Source organism: Oncorhynchus tshawytscha, linkage group LG01, assembly GCF_018296145.1.
Source record: "Oncorhynchus tshawytscha isolate Ot180627B linkage group LG01, Otsh_v2.0, whole genome shotgun sequence".
NCBI lineage: Eukaryota > Metazoa > Chordata > Actinopteri > Salmoniformes > Salmonidae > Oncorhynchus > Oncorhynchus tshawytscha.
In genome coordinates, this window is record NC_056429.1 from 37075924 (window position 1) to 37091814 (window position 15891).

The 15891-nt window shown below is 42.7% G+C and overlaps 1 protein-coding gene across 8 annotated transcripts in view; it reads left to right on the forward strand.

Annotated features, from left to right (window-relative positions):
• The window catches only part of LOC112250131 (exocyst complex component 2), a 90253-nt gene that overhangs the window by 62035 nt on the left and 12327 nt on the right, over nt 1-15891 (forward strand). For 6 of the 8 annotated variants that reach the window (XM_024420040.2, XM_024420005.2, XM_024420048.2 and 3 more), the window contains 7 exons: nt 4242-4322; nt 4896-4949; nt 5506-5547; nt 5758-5819; nt 5905-5971; nt 13059-13175; nt 13698-13839. In XM_024420040.2, the coding sequence (XP_024275808.1) occupies nt 4242-4322; nt 4896-4949; nt 5506-5547; nt 5758-5819; nt 5905-5971; nt 13059-13175; nt 13698-13839 (565 nt within the window). The remainder of the gene's footprint in view (nt 1-4241; nt 4323-4895; nt 4950-5505; nt 5548-5757; nt 5820-5904; nt 5972-13058; nt 13176-13697; nt 13840-15891) is intronic. The other 2 variants (XM_024420057.2, XM_024420065.2) reach the window with 1 other exon arrangement.

The window sequence follows — 15891 nt, forward strand, 5'->3', positions numbered from 1 at the left end:
GTCAGCCACCAATTGTGCAAGTTCTCCCACTTAAAAAGATGACAGAGGCCTGTAATTTTCATCATAGGTACTCTTCAACTATGACAGACAAAATGAGAAGAAAAAAAATCCAGAAAATCACATTGTAGGATTTTTTATGAATTTATTTGCAAATTATGGTGGAAAATAAGTATTTGGTCAATAACAAAAGTTTATCTCAATACTTTGTTATATACCCTTTGTTGGCAGTTGAGGTCAAACATTTCTGTAAGTCTTCACAAGGTTTTCACACACTGTTGCTGGTATTTTGGCCCATTCTTCCATGCAGATCTCCTCCAGAGCAGTGATGTTTTGGGGCTGTTGCTGGGCTACACGGACTTTCAACTCCCTCCAAAGATTTTCTATGGGGTTGAGATCTGGAGACTGGCTAGGCCACTCCAGGACCTTGAAATGCTTCTTACGAAGCCACTCCTTCGTTGCCTGGGCGGTGTGTTTGGGATCATTGTCATGCTGAAAGACCCAGCCACTTTTCATCTTCAATGCCCTTGCTGATGGAAGGAGGTTTTCACACAAAATCTCACGATACATGGCCCCAGTCATTCTTTCCTTTACACGGATCAGTCGTCCTGGTCCCTTTGCAGAAAAACAGCCCCAAAGAATAATGTTTCCACCCCCATGCTTCACAGTAGGTATGGTGTTCTTTGGATACAACTCAGCATTCTTTGTCCTCCAAACACGACGAGTTGAGTTTATACCAAAAAGTTCTATTTTGGTTTCATCTGACCATATGACATTCTCCCAATCTTCTTCTGGATCATCCAAATGCTCTCTAGCAAACTTCAGACGGGCCTGGACATGTACTGGCTTAAGCAGGGGGACACGTCTGACACTGCAGGATTTGAGTCCCTGGCGGCGTAGTGTGTTACTGATGGTAGGATTTGTTTGCGGCAGGGTAGCCTAGTGGTTAGAGCGTTGGACTAGTAACCGGAAGGTTGCCATTCAACCCCCCGAGCTGACAAGGTACAAATCTGTCGTTCTGCCCCTGAACAGGCAGTTAACCCACTGTTCCTAGGCCGTCATTGAAAATAAGAATTTGTTCTTAACTGACTTGTCTAGTTAAATAAAGGTAAAATTAAAATAAAACTTTGGCCCCAGCTCTCTGCAGGTCATTCACTAGGTCCCCCCGTGTGGTTCTGGGATTTTTGCTCACCGTTCTTGTGATCATTTTGACCCCACGGGGTGAGATCTTGCGTGGAGCCCCAGATCGAGGGAGATTATCAGTGGTCTTGTATGTCTTCCATTTCCTAATAATTGCTCCCACAGTTGATTTCTTCAAACCAAGCTGCTTACCTATTGCAGATTCAGTCTTCCCAGCCTGGTGCAGGTCTACAATTTTGTTTCTGGTGTCCTTTGACAGCTCTTTTGTCTTGGCCATAGTGGAGTTTGGAGTGTGACTGTTTGAGGTTGTGGACTTTTATACTGATAACAAGTTCAACAGGTGCCATTAATACAGGTAACGAGTGGAGGACAGAGGAGCCCCTTAAAGAAGAAGTTACAGGTCTGTGAGAGCCAGAAATCTTGCTTGTTTGTAGGTGACCAAATACTTATTTTCCAACATAATTTGCAAATAAATTCATTAAAAATCCTACAATGTGATTTTCTGGAGAGAGAAAAATCTCATTTTGTCTGTCATAGTTGAAGTGTACCTATGATGAAAATTACAGGCCTCTCTCATCTTTTTAAGTGGGAGAACTTGCACAATTTGTGGCTGACTAAATTCTTTTTTGTACATTAGTGTCGAGTTTGAGAAACGGACGCCTTACAAGTCCACAACGGGCAGCTTCATTAAATGGTACCCGCAAAACACCAGTCTCAATGTCAACAGTAAAGAGGTGACTTCGGGATGCTGTCCTTCTAGGCAGAGTTGCAAAGAAAAAGCCAAGTCTCAGACTGGCCAATAAAAGATTAAGATGGGCAAAAGAACACAGACACTGGACACTGGAAGATTGGAAAAAAAGTGTTATGGACAGACAAATCTAAAGTTTGAGGTGTTCAAATCACAAAGAAGTACATTTGTGAGATGCAGAAAAAATGTAAATATGCTGGAGGAGTGCTTGATGCCATCTGTCAAGCATGGTGGAGGCAATGCGATGGTCTGGGAGTGCTTTGGTGGTGGTAAAGTGGGAGATTTGTACAGGGTTCAATGTATCTTGAAGAAGGAAGGCTATCACTCCATTTTGCAACGCCATGCCATACCCTGTGGACAGCGCTTAATTGGAGCCAATTTCCTCCTACTACAGGACAATGACCCAAAGCACAACTCCAAACTATGCAAGAACTATTTAGGGAAGAGGCAGTCAGCTGGTATTCTGTCTATAATGGAGTGGCCAGCACAGTCACCAGATCTCAACCCTATTGAGCTGTTGTGGGAGCAGCTTGACCGTATGGTGCGTAAGAAGTGCCCATCAAGCCAATCCAACTTGTGGGTGGTGCTTCAGGAAGCATGCGGTGAAATCTCTTCAGACTACCTCAATAAATTGACAACTAAAATGTCAAAGGTCTGCAAGGCTGTAATTGCTGCAAATGGAGTATTCTTTGACGGAAGCTAAGTTTGAAGGACACAATTATTATTTCAATTAAGAATCATTATTTATAACCTTGTCAACGTCTTGACTATATTTTTATATTTATATTTTGCAACTCATTTCATGTATGTTTTCATGAAAAACATTTCTAAGTGAACCCAAACTTTTGAACGGTAGTGTATGTGTGTGTATGTATATATATTTTTCTCATCAATCTGCACTCAAAACCCCATAATGACAAAGCATCTCATTTTTTGAAAATCTTTGCAAATGTTTTATAGATAATCGAAGTATTCAGACTCTTTACGCAGTACATTGTTGAAACACCTTTGGCAGCGATTACAGCCTTGATTCTTCTTGGGTATGACGCTACAAGCTTGTCACACTTGTATTTGGGGAGTTAATCCCATTCTTCTCACCAGACCCTCTCTGAACTTTCGCCCCAGTCTGAGGTCCTCAGCGCTCTGGAGCAGGTTTTCATCCATGATCTCCCTGTACTTTGCTCAGTTCATCATTCCCTTTATCCTGACTAGTCTCCCAGTCTTTGTCACTGAAAAACATCCCCACTGCGTGATGCTGTCACCACCATGCTTCACCGTAGGGATGGTGCCAGGTTTCTTCCAGACGTGACGCTTGGCATTCAGGCCTAAGAGTTCAATCTTGGTTTCATCAGATCACAGAATCTTTATTCTCATGGTCTGAGAGTCTTTAGGTGCCTTTTGGCAAACTCCAAGCGGACTCTTGTCTTTTACAGAGGAGTGGCTTCCGTCTGGCCACTCTACCATAAAGTCCTGATTGGTGGAGTGCTGCAGAGATGGTTGTCCTTCTGAAAGGTTCTCCCATCTCCACAGAGGAACTCTGGAGCTATGTCAGAGTGACCATCGGGTTCTTGGTCACCTCCCTGACCAAGGCCCTTCTCCCCCAGTTGCTCAGTTTGGCCAGGCGGCCTGTACTTGGAAGAGTCTTGGTGGTTCCAAACTTCTTCCATTTAAGAATGATCGAGGCCACTGTGTTCTTGGGGACCTTCAATGCTGCGAAAATGTTTTGGTACCCTTCCCCAGATCTGTGCCTCTACAGACAATTTATTCGACCTCATGGCTTGGTTTTTGCTCTGAAAGGAAAGGGAAAGGGGTTACCTAATCAGTTGTACAACTGAATGCTTTCAACTGAAATGGGTCTTCCGCATTTAACCCAACCCCTCTGAACCAGAGAGGTGTGGGGGGCTGCCTTAGTCGACATCCACGTCTTCGGCGCCCGGGGAACAGTGGGTCAACTGATATGCACTGTCCAGTGTGGGACCTTAGATAGACAGGTGTGTTCCTTTCCAAATCATGTCCAATCAATTGAATTTACCACAGACTCTATTTACGTTGTAGCAACATCTCAAGGAAGATCAATGGAAACAGGATGCACCTGAGCTCAATTTCGAGTCTCATAGCAAAGGGTCTGAATACTTATGTAAATAAGGTTTTTGTTTTTTATTTTTAATACGTTTGCAAACATTTCTAAAAAACAGTTTTGCTTTGTCATTATGGGGTATTGTGTGTAGATTGAGAAAAATATATAATTGTATCAGTTTTAGAATAAGGCTGTAACGTAACAAAATGTGGAAAATGGCAAGTGGTCTGACTACTTTCTGAATACACTGTATGTATTCGATCTTTGTGTTGTGAGCAGCCGGCCCAGTTTGAGCAGTGCATGGTGCAGATGCTGCAGTCACTCAAAGAACCCATGGAGACCAAACCTGGGGAGGTCAATGTAAGAAACACACACACATTACACTATCACAGAATCTCATTCATCTATGTGAACTACAGGTAACTGCCAAAATTAGGGAAACACCAACATAAAGTATCTCAATGGGGTGTTGGTCCAACGCGAGCCACCAGATCAGCTTCACTGCACCTTGGCATAGATTCTCAGGCTTCACTCCATAATCTCCTTTTAAGTGTTCAATTCGGGTTGAGATTTGGTGAATGAGACACACACACACACACACACACACACCCTTTAAACCCCCTATGCTCCTTTGAGACCCCTCTTTCAGAGTCACTGAGATTTCTTCTAGCCATGGTTGCCAAAATATTGGGCAACTGGACATTTGTATACATGACCCCTAAGCATGATGGGATATTAATTGCTTAAATGACAAACCACACCTGTGTGGATGCACCTGCTTTCAATATACGTTGTATCCCTCCTTTACTCAAGTGTTTCCTTTATTTTGGTAGTTACCTGGATATGTTGTTGTATTGGACCACGTTACAGTGTGATAGTTGTTTTATGCGGCTGAGTGTCCTGTCTCACCTTGCTCTCCTCTCCTGTCTTCAGATCCTCCAGTTGGATCAGGACCAGGCCTCAGAGCTCTGTGTGGACATCATAAAGGTACTGTACAGTCACTGCAGACTAGGTTTACAGTATATTTTACCACAATAATACGGAGTAGAGATTCATATTATAGTATAGTTCAACATAGGAATCCCTTCAATAAAGCTGGTAGTTTAGCATGAAGGTATGGTGTGAATGTCACTAGAGAATAAGTTTACTCTATATTTCACTCTGTCTACACTGAATGGACTCCTACAGGTCACAGGTCGTCTATAGGCTACAATACAGAAGTCCGGTAGGCATTTAGGGACAGTTTCCAGGACACAGATTAAAACTAGTTCTGGACTTTCAATGGAGAATCTCCACTGAGATTAGTCTATCAATGTCCGTTGAACTGGCCCTTAGATTATTGCAGACTTTTTAACTTTGTAGCATGATGGGGCCAGGAAGCTCTGTGGGAGGATCATGAAGGTACGGTACAAAGTAGAGTCAAGGATTACGTCATATTTCACCATAGGAATACCAACAGAAACCAGTCGTTTACTGTAGGTCTTCAGTGCACAAATTCAGTTCAAATTCAGTAGACATGTAGATGATGTTACTTTCCGAGCAGGTTCGAGAGCAAGTGGAAAAGCTCTGGAAGGACATCAATAAGGTATGGTACAGACTAGATAAGAGACTAGGATTACACTCATGTTACCCCAAAGGAATCACTACAGATTCTAGGTAGTTTTACTGTAGGTTTACAGTGCAATCCATTCACCCCATTCAGTAGACTTTTAGAATATAGTACACTGTTACTGTTGTCTAGGTGTGTCTGAGTAACTGATCTGTATATGTGACTGACCTGTAACACCTATTCCAGGTGTTCATCAACTGCTTGGAGCAGCTGAGCATTAAAACAGACAGAGACATCGACACCTCACGGTGAGTACAGGCAGGGACTTCCAGTGTCCTTTTGTATGTCTGCATTAGTGTTTTTTTAAACTCTTCGGTGTGTGTGTGTTCTCAGTATGTCCGTGGACCTGGCCTCTCCAAACTTGTTCAGTGGCATTCAGGAGGACTTCTGTCCAACACTGGTACGAAAATCTTATTTTTCTCATTCTGAGACTATTGGCCTCAATTTCACTCTACAGGATTACCGATGTCAGTAAGCGTTCTCAATTAGGGTTCTTTCTCGCTCTCTATCTCTCACAATCTCACCCCACTACACACACACACATACACACACACACACACACACAAACACACACATGTATCTCCTTCACTGGCAAACCAAACCACTCTGTGTTATGATGCTGTTTCCTGGTTGTGGACAGGAAGCAGGCACAACCTTATTTCCTGTAAATACTATATGTTGAGATGAGAGTGAATGGCATGGGTGTCATGTGGGGTGGGGGTGGGGGTGTGTGGTGGGGGGTGATGACAAAGAGGAGTGTGTGTGTGTAGGGTTTTTCTGGTAAAGGGAAATGGAGTAGGGGGCAGATGGGGTTTCCCCTAGTCTCTAGCAGGGGTGAGATGGTGAGACTGACAGCCAGGCAATATTCAGAGCAGATGTCCAGAGTTTATTTATGAGCACCAACGCTTGATAAATAGTGCATAAACCATTGTAAAGGATTAATTGCATGAAGAAATATTCATAGTAAGATACTTTTTTATTTTCATTTTATTTAACCTTTATTTAACTAGGCACGTCAGTTAAGAACAAATTCTTATTTACAATGATGGGTCACTGGGGAACAGTGGGTTAACTGCCTTGTTCAGCTCGGGGATTCGATCCAGCAACCTTTCAATTACTGGCCCAACGCTCTAACCGCTAGGCTACCTGACGAGCAAAGCAAAAATATAAACGCAAAATGCAACAATTTTACTGAGTTACAGTTCATATAAGTGAATCAGTCACTTGAAATTAATTTATTAGCCCCTAATCTATTGATTTCACATGACTGAGCAGGAGCGCAGCCATTGGTGTGCCTAGGAGTGAATAGGCCCACCCACTGGGGAGCCAGGCCCAGCCAATCAGAATGGTTTTTTTCCCCTCAAAAGGGCTTTATTACAGTCCAAAATACTCCTCAGTTTCAAAATACTCCTCAGAAACCGGATGTGGGGGTCCTGAGCCGGCCGTAGTTACACGTGGTTGTGAGGCCGGTTGGACGTACTGCCAAATTCTCTAAAATGATGATGGAGGCAGCTTATGATAGAGAAATTAACCAACTCTGATGGACATTCCTACAGTCAGCATGCCAATTGCACTCTGTGGCATTGTGTTGTGTGACAAACCTGCACATGTTAGTGTCCTTTTATATTCCACAGACACTGGACAGAGGAACCTAGAACGCTAGCATCCCGGAGTCGCCTCTTCACTTTTGCTTTGCTCACACAAAGCCCCGGAAATAAATTGCTTGCCCTGCACAGTTTTCATGGGCCTTGCTTTGTGAGCACCTGCCGCAGGTGTCGCATAATCTCTGGGAAGCAGTTGCTTGGCATGGTCTCTCTGAAAAAGTCCACACCATACCTATCAGACCAAAATAACTCCACATCCATGCTCTTACCTCCGTATGCCCCACAGACATACAAGAGTGCAATAAATGCTTTGAGTTCATCCATAGACATGTCCCACATACTGTTTATTTTTCTGTGCGCATGAGCAACAGTACAATCTTTGATGTGCTACAGCATCTGCATGCCACATAAACTCGTCACTCTTTTCTACCCAAACCGTGCCGTCCCTCCCAGACTCCTGTCTCATGGTGGCAGTTGGGCTCACCGCCTCAGTTGGCTCTGTTCTGGTTTTTCCGCGGCGAGACTCAGGCATTGGAGACTGAGGCTCGAAGTCAACATCAGAGTCAGATGGAGACTCTTCATCAGCAATGTCGATTTTCAAGCTCCATATTCGTTACTCCAATTCATCTAGTCTGTCAGTGCGTCCATTCGTTTGGTTCGGCTTGCCATTCTGAACTACACACCTATGTTACACTCAGTGTCTGATTTGACTCTCCGATGGGAAATTATATACAATTTCCAGCCTTTCATAATACAATAATTAGACAGCCCACAATTCGTCATCATTACACTATTGTTCTAAATTCAATCATCCTCTTCACCCTCATTATTCAGATAAATCTAGTTTAATCGCCCTCCTCATCATTAAGTTCATTGAAGTCACATGCACCATTATCAGTTTCTATTTGGTTCTATCGCCCATTCATCCATTGATAACAGAATAGCATATTTAAATGTTACTAGGTTACTAGTATTTGCTTAGTAGCCACCGCAATGCTGCGACTCGAGTGGTCATGTGCTGAATGCATGGACAGCACGGATATTCTTGGAAAAAGTGACATTCGTAAGTAGAGATGCACCTCTTGAATTTGAGAGTTATTTGACAAAGGTACATGTCATAGAAGCTGCAGAATATGCTCTTTCTGATACTATATAGAAATCAACATGTTTTACCTGCATGTGACTCTGATGGCGGATTTGACAAAGTGATACTCCTTTCCCTCTATCTGTCAATTACAAGATGCGCCCATCTCATCATGTACAAACTGATAGGCCTAATATTGTCACTCGTCAGATTATTGTAAATGTTATCTTGTCTATAGGCGAACTCTTGTGTGTGAAATTAATTTCAGTGTAGTTTCAATGGGCCGGCTCTGCAGGCATTGTTTGTTTCCCGCTCATCAACTTGGATAGAGTCAAGGAAATGTTTTGCGGTGGACTTCCGCTCGGGCGATGTACGAAGACGTTTTTTGAGAAAGGTCTCTAATTAAACTTTAATTTTTACGTTCTTAGACACCGCTGTTCGTTCTTCTGTTGCTGTATCGGTTGGTTATATTCTTTTAATCACTTTTTATGGTACCATGAGCAAGACCAACCCGAAGAGTACTGCTACAACCAACACATCGTCGAAGGCCGAACCAACTACTCGAACACCGAAAATGGCTGCCACGGCCAGCCCTGATGCAGAGTCGGAGGCCTTGTCTATGACCACGCTTGTAGCTGAGCTAGCTGAACAAATAAGTAGCCTAAAAGAGGATATGGCTTCTGTCATCAGCACTTCGCTGGCACCTCTCCAAACTTCCGTTGATGCCTTTTGAGAAATAGTCAACACTTTTGGGCAACGCCTCATTACACGAGAAGGTTTCTCCACTATCCACTAACAACGCCAAGCATATTGCCGAGCTAGTAGAGGCAGCTGCCTCACATATGGGTAGATTCGTTGGAGAATTATACCAGAAGGGAAAATATCTGGATCGTTGAGACTAGTCAACCCTGTGAAATTTGTCTCTGACATGCTGGTAGTAGTGATGGGAAATGGTGTCTTCGACAAGCTGCCGGAGCTCGACCGACCACACAGATCCCTCACCCCCAAACCCAGCTCAGGGGAGCAGCCTAGGGCAATCATAGCCCACTTACATCATTACCAAGATTAGGAACGTGCAATCTCTCATTCTCATTGAACTATACATATCACCCCCCCCCCATGGAGACTTATCTCATCTTTACTTTCAAACAATTCCTTCTGCCCAATTCTATCTAATGCAATTGATGTCTTTATTGAGACAAATAAAACAGATTCGATCTCTGTCTCCACTTTGGGAAACACTTAAGTGTTTATCCTCTCAGAAGAAATGTCCTATTCCTCTCCTCAATAAACCACGGAAAATTAAACAACAGCAGCTGATCGACGCCATTCTGGAATTAGACCAACAATACTCCACATTTCCATCACCAGAACGTCATAAAGAAAGGCTGAGTCTTCAAACTCAGTACAATTTACTATCCACTGATAAGGCTGAGCAGCAGCTACTTCACGCACACAGGTTTTGTTTACGAGCATGGAGAAAGGGCTGGTCGACTTCTAGCTTCTCAACTCGAGTTCAAATCTGCCTCACAGCTGATCCCTCAAATCCCTCAGGTGTTTTATCAGTTAGTCCCACTGAAATCAATAATACTTTCAAAACATTTTATTCAGATCTTTAAACATCAGAATCACCTGAAGACAATTCAATTATGAATGATTTTCTTGACCATTTGGAAACTCCTACCAGAGTAGTACAGAGAAGACAGAGGAAATTGATCAACTTTTGCAGTTCAAGGAGATTTTTCATTCAATTACAGCAATGCAAAGTGGGAAACCCCCTGGCCCAGATGGCTACCCAATTGAATTCTACAGGTTTTCTGCCAACCTGGCGCCTCTCCTGCTGGAAATGTTCGAAAACACCCAGGACCATGGTGTTTTACCCCAAACCCTGACAGAGGTGTCGATCACACTGTTGTTAAAACCCGGCAAAGGTGCGTCTGAATGTGGTTCATACAGACCGATCCCACTTTTAAATGCAGATGTTAAAATATTAGCGAAATTGCTCGCCTCTCGAATAGAGTCCACTATGACAGACGACATATCAACGGACAGGGTTTATTAACGGTTGCCATCCCTTTTCTAACAATCAACATCGGCTTAATGTGATACGTTCCTGCATCTTCGGATGTTCCTGAAGTAATTATGTCTTCAGATGCGGAGAAGGCATTTGACAGGGTAGAATGGGAATATTTATTCTCTGTACTGAGAGAATTTGGCTTTGGTGCGAACCTCATTTCTTGGGTCCAACTGTTGTACTCATCACCCAAGGCATCAGTACCTACAAACAAACTTTGTTCACAGTATTTCCCATTATCAAGGGCCACACGCCAAGGATATCCATTGTCCCCTCTGTTACTAGAACCCCTTTCTATTATGCTAAAGGACACACCCTTAATACATGGTATCTACAGATGTGGACTTGAACACAAAGTTTCCTTGTATTCAGATGACTTGTTTTTATATCTCTCAGACCCCGAAGAGTGTGTCCCTGATACAGTGGACCTACTGTGTAGGTTTGTTGTATTTTCAGGTCATAAATTGAATTTTTCAAAAAAATGTATGTTTTCCTATTCATGAATTAGCTTTACACATTCCACGAGACACTATTCCATTTCGTTCGTCCAAGTCTGGCTTTAAATATTTAGGGATCAATATCACCCGTACCTCGTCTTCCCTCCATGATGAGAACTTTATCCCCCTGATTAGCACACTTAAACTGGGCTTTCAGAGATGGAGTATTCTCCATTTTACTTTAGCTGGTAAAGTGAATTGTATTAAGAGGAATGTAATTGCCCAAATTTCAGTATTTGTTCCAACGTCTCCCTCTCTTCACAAGTCTTTATTTTTATTTTTTAAACGGGGCAGTCGGAATCCAAGAATACGTAAAGCATTCCTCCAGAGAGATATTAGACATGGAGGACTAGCCCTTCCTAACTTTATGTATTATTACTAGGCAGCGAAATATACAAAATATTGTTTACTGGCTTCGCACCCCAGAAACTGACTGGTGTCAAACAGAAGCCAACTACTGTTTCTCTTCCTCTTTGTCAGCTTTCGTCACCTCCAATCTTCCTCTGTTAGCTTTGTGCTACACAGCCAATCCAATTGTCGTCAATACTCAATGTTTTACTCAATTCCATCAATGTTTTACATTCTGTGATTTCTCTATTCATGGTCATATATGTAATAATCAACTCTTCTTTCCAGGCAAATTCAGCTTTTTACGCTGTGGCAGAGGAATGGCTTTACTAAGTTTAATTACCTTTATATTGATGGCACCTTTGCCAATTTCGATGACCTTTCTATCAAATTGAATCTACCCCATTCAAGTCTATTTGAGTATTTCCAAATCCGCCAGTTTATTTGCAATCAAAGCCCCCCCGCCTTTCCAATTCTATCACCCGGATCGAGTTTGAATGACCTTTTCAACTAAAGGGACTCATCTCCCATGTTTTTGACATAATCGTTCATGTCCCTTGATAATCCGTCACTTAATCAAATCTGATCTGAGTGGCGTAAAGGACTTGGTGGAGAGATCTCTGACAAAGTCTGGAATAGTTCCTTACTTAGGGTAAATGGAAGCTCCTCTTAATCAGCCTTGTACAGTGTAAGGTACTTCACTGTATCCATATCAGTAAGGCCAGATTGTCCAAATTCTACCCAAACGTTGAAGGTACATTTGACCGATGTAAAAGCTCCTTGGCGGACTTGACTCACATGTTCTGGTCCTGTCCCCATCTGGTAGGCTATTGGTCCACTATATTTAAAACCCTTTCTGAAGCATTTGGTATAGAGTTGCAGCCTAGTACAGAAATAGTTATTTTTGGAGCACCAAGCAACAATCCTTCCCTGACCAATAGACCGCTAGATGCCTTTGCCTCTCTGTTGACCCGCAGAAAGAGTTTATTGGATTGTAAAATCTGTAAATCCACCCTTCGCTTCGCTTTGGCTCAAGGATTTGATGCTGTTCCTACAATCAGAAAAAAATAAGTATAACATTCGAGGGTCAACCAACTCATTTTACTCCACCTGGGACCAGACGATATCCTATTTTGACTCCAAACACTTCCTCCAGATTAGTACGCTTGGCCTCACCCCCACTCCTTGAGGTTATTGTCAAATTATTGGCTGCTGATTAAATGGGCATAACACAAACTCATAATTACATTATTGTCTTTCCTTATCATTCAGTTACTTCACAATTGAATTTAAATGAGGCCTAAGGTGCACAATTATCGCCCATTCACCTATTTGACATTCATTCAGTGAGGAGAGAGAGACTCATTAGCACCTGACTGGGTACCAACGTCCTACAGCACATTGTCTTGGCGGGTTAAGTTGGGAATAGGTGTGGAAACAAATGGTAAAAAGGCTCTAAATACTTTTCTGTTTGTGAATTCCACATTCTGACAAATGAGCAGTGTAAAATACATACATTTAGGAAAAGTCAGGGAAGGTGCAGGACATTTAAAATATATTAAAAAATTTAATTGACAAAATCTCTGGTCTGTCAGTGGCTGTTGGCCTGTGACGGTTCTTGTGTTAAGAGTGAACCCTACCTGTTACACTAATCATGTCAGTGAGGTAGCTGTTCTCATTTAACTTGTATCAGAGGGAAACCCGGAGTGTGTAGTATGCAGTAAAACATGATATCAGTCAATTCCAGTAAAACAGGGTTGGAGTCAGTGATGGGATTACTGGCAGATAATGTTCAGAGACCACTCAATATGACAAATCCACTGTTCTGACCTTTAAAATGCTGTGTGTTTGTGTGTGTACTTGCACGTGCGTGTGTGTAGGAGCAGCGTCTGCTGATCATCCTCAGTAACTGTCAGTACCTGGAGAAACACACCTTCCTTAATCTGGCTGAACACTTTGAGCGACACGGATTCACCGGGACTGAGAAGATCACACGGGTGAGTAGAGAGGACACACACACGCACACGCACCCGCACAACCTTGGGAAGCTGCAACTTTAGAAACAACAAACAGTTAACTGGCCCCTTAGATATTTTGGTGTTTAGTTTTTGCTGTTCTGTGAAGAAGAATGTTTGTCACCAAAGATATGATGAGAAAGAAGTTTGTTTCAGGGCAGAGCAATTACACTCACTTTCTCTTTAAACACTTAAATGTCAGATCTCTGAGTCACTCGTTCTCTCTCTCACATATTGGTTGGACCTTCCCGTAAAGACAGCTGAGCGGCCTGTAGCAGTTGGTTCAAAGCCACTCAGGGCAGTTTATTGGGTTTTTGAGCCCCAGTTTTTGCCTAGGGAACTATATTGTGACTATAAGACCATCAATAAAGTTACTGTAAAAGCACTTTGCGACAACTGCTGATGTTGGAAGGGATTTTTCTAAATAAAAGAAATTGAAATCTGCTCCCAGGTTAGTGTTTGTGTAGCTGTGTTAATTAGGTTTGTCTCTACCTCTGTTTCCAGGTGACTGTACATGCTGTGAAGGAGCTGGATGAGAGTTTGTTTGATGCCTACATCGAGAGGAAGTCTGATCCCATCGTAGGATCCCTGGAACCAGGCATCTATGCTGGACACTTTGACTGGAGAGACTGCGGAACACCCACAGGTATACACACACACACCGGTCTATGCTGTCTACTTCAATTGGAGGGACTGCACACCTTAATCGCAGGACATTATGCGCTATGGCCAGGATTCAAACAAACACAGATTAACGACCTCTGCACTGTTGATGGACTTTTAAAATGCAATTTCCCAAATGTTTCAGAGATTGCCTTCACAATGTTGAGTTTCTGAGCCAAGCCACAGGTGTGACAGAGAGAGGGGGGTTTACCCATAATAACCCCTGACCTATAGTGCCTTCGGAAAATATTCAGGCCCCTTGACTTTTTCCACATTTTGTTACATTACAGCCTTATTCTAAAATTGATAAAATACATTTTTTTTAAAATCCTCAGCAAACTACACAGAATACCCCATAGCGACAAAGTGAAAAAAAAAAGTTTTTTTGCAAATGTACAAAAACAAAAACCTTATTTACATAAGTATTCAGACCCTTTGCTATGAGACTTGAAATTGAGTTCAGGTGGATCCTGTTTCCATTGATCATCCTTGAGATATTTCTCCATCTTGATTGGAGTCCACCAGTGGTAAATTCAATTGATTGGACATGTTTTGGAAAGGCACACACCTGTCTATATAAGGTCCCACAGTTGACCGTGCATGTCAGAGCAAAAACTAAGCCATGATTTCGAAGGAATTGTCCATAGAGCACCGAGACAGGATTGTGTGGAGGCACATATCTGGGGAAGGGTACCAAAACATTTCTGCAGCATTGAAGGTCCCCAACAACACAGTGGCCTCCATCATTCTTAAATGGAAGAAGTTTGGAACTAGAGTTTCTCAGTGGAGATGGGAGAACCTTCCAGAAGGACAACCACCTCTGCAGCACTTCACCAATCAGGCCTTTATGGTAGAGTGGCCAGACAGAAGTCACTCTTCAGTAAAAGGCACATGACAGCCCGCTTGGAGTTTGCCAAAAGGAACCTGAAGTTTCTCAGACCATGATTCTCTGGTCTGATGAAACCAAGGTTGAACTCTTAGGCCTGAAAATGGCTGTGCAAAATGAGAGACCTGAAAATGGCTGTGCAGCAGCGCTCCTCATCCATCCTGACAGAGCTTGAAAGGATCTGCAGAGAAGAATGGGAGAAACTCCCCAAACACAGGTGTGCCAAGCTTGTACCGTCATACCCAAGAAGACTCAGTGGTAATCGCTGCCAAAGGTGCTTCAGCAAAGTACTAAGGAAAGGGTCTGAATACTTATGTAAATGGGATATTATGGGGGAATTCTGTGTAGATTTGAGGGGGGAAATGATTTTATCAAGGGGTCTGAATACTTTTCGAAGGCACTGTATGTAGTCTTTTGGCTTACCTCAAAATATACTAAATCTGACAGGGGAATTCAGGGGACTGTCTGAGCAGCCCTGTGTGTGTTTTGTGGTTTATGTGTATGTCATATGTGGAGTACATACTGTAATGTCTCTGTGTGTCTGTTTGAAGTGTTACTGTAAACAGTGCTTGGATGCACTTAGCCAGTGGTTCAAATATGAGTATACTCTATGGGCTTGATGTCTACCCTTTGCATATTTTTCCTCTCTCTCTCTCTTTCATTTTCTCTCTATATTCTCTCTTAAGAAGTTTGTTTTTTTGTGGGTGGGGGAGCTCCTTGTGTGTGTCATCTGCACAGTGCAGGAAATGTCAAACATGAATTCTCAGTGAATCTTCGTTCTATACACACACACAATCTAAATTGATCTGATATAAGTAGTGACATGGACAATATATCATTATGGTCTGTGGTTTTGGGTGTGTGTGCAAAAGTCCATGCACACACAAACACACATGCACACGGATGTGCAGTGAGACCAGGTGAAACTTGGTGGTTTTACTTACCTTACGGAACAGGAAGTTAATCGGTGTGTGTGTTTGACATAACCCCACTCCCCCACCTCCAAAATGCTCCAAGGAGTGAAAGTGTGTGTGTGTGTTCTGCTAATAGTGAAACAGGAACATTTGGACTTAATAACCACAACTATAAGGAATAGGATATGATACTTTCACTGGCTTAGCGTATGTAGGCCTAGCCTATATGTGTGTG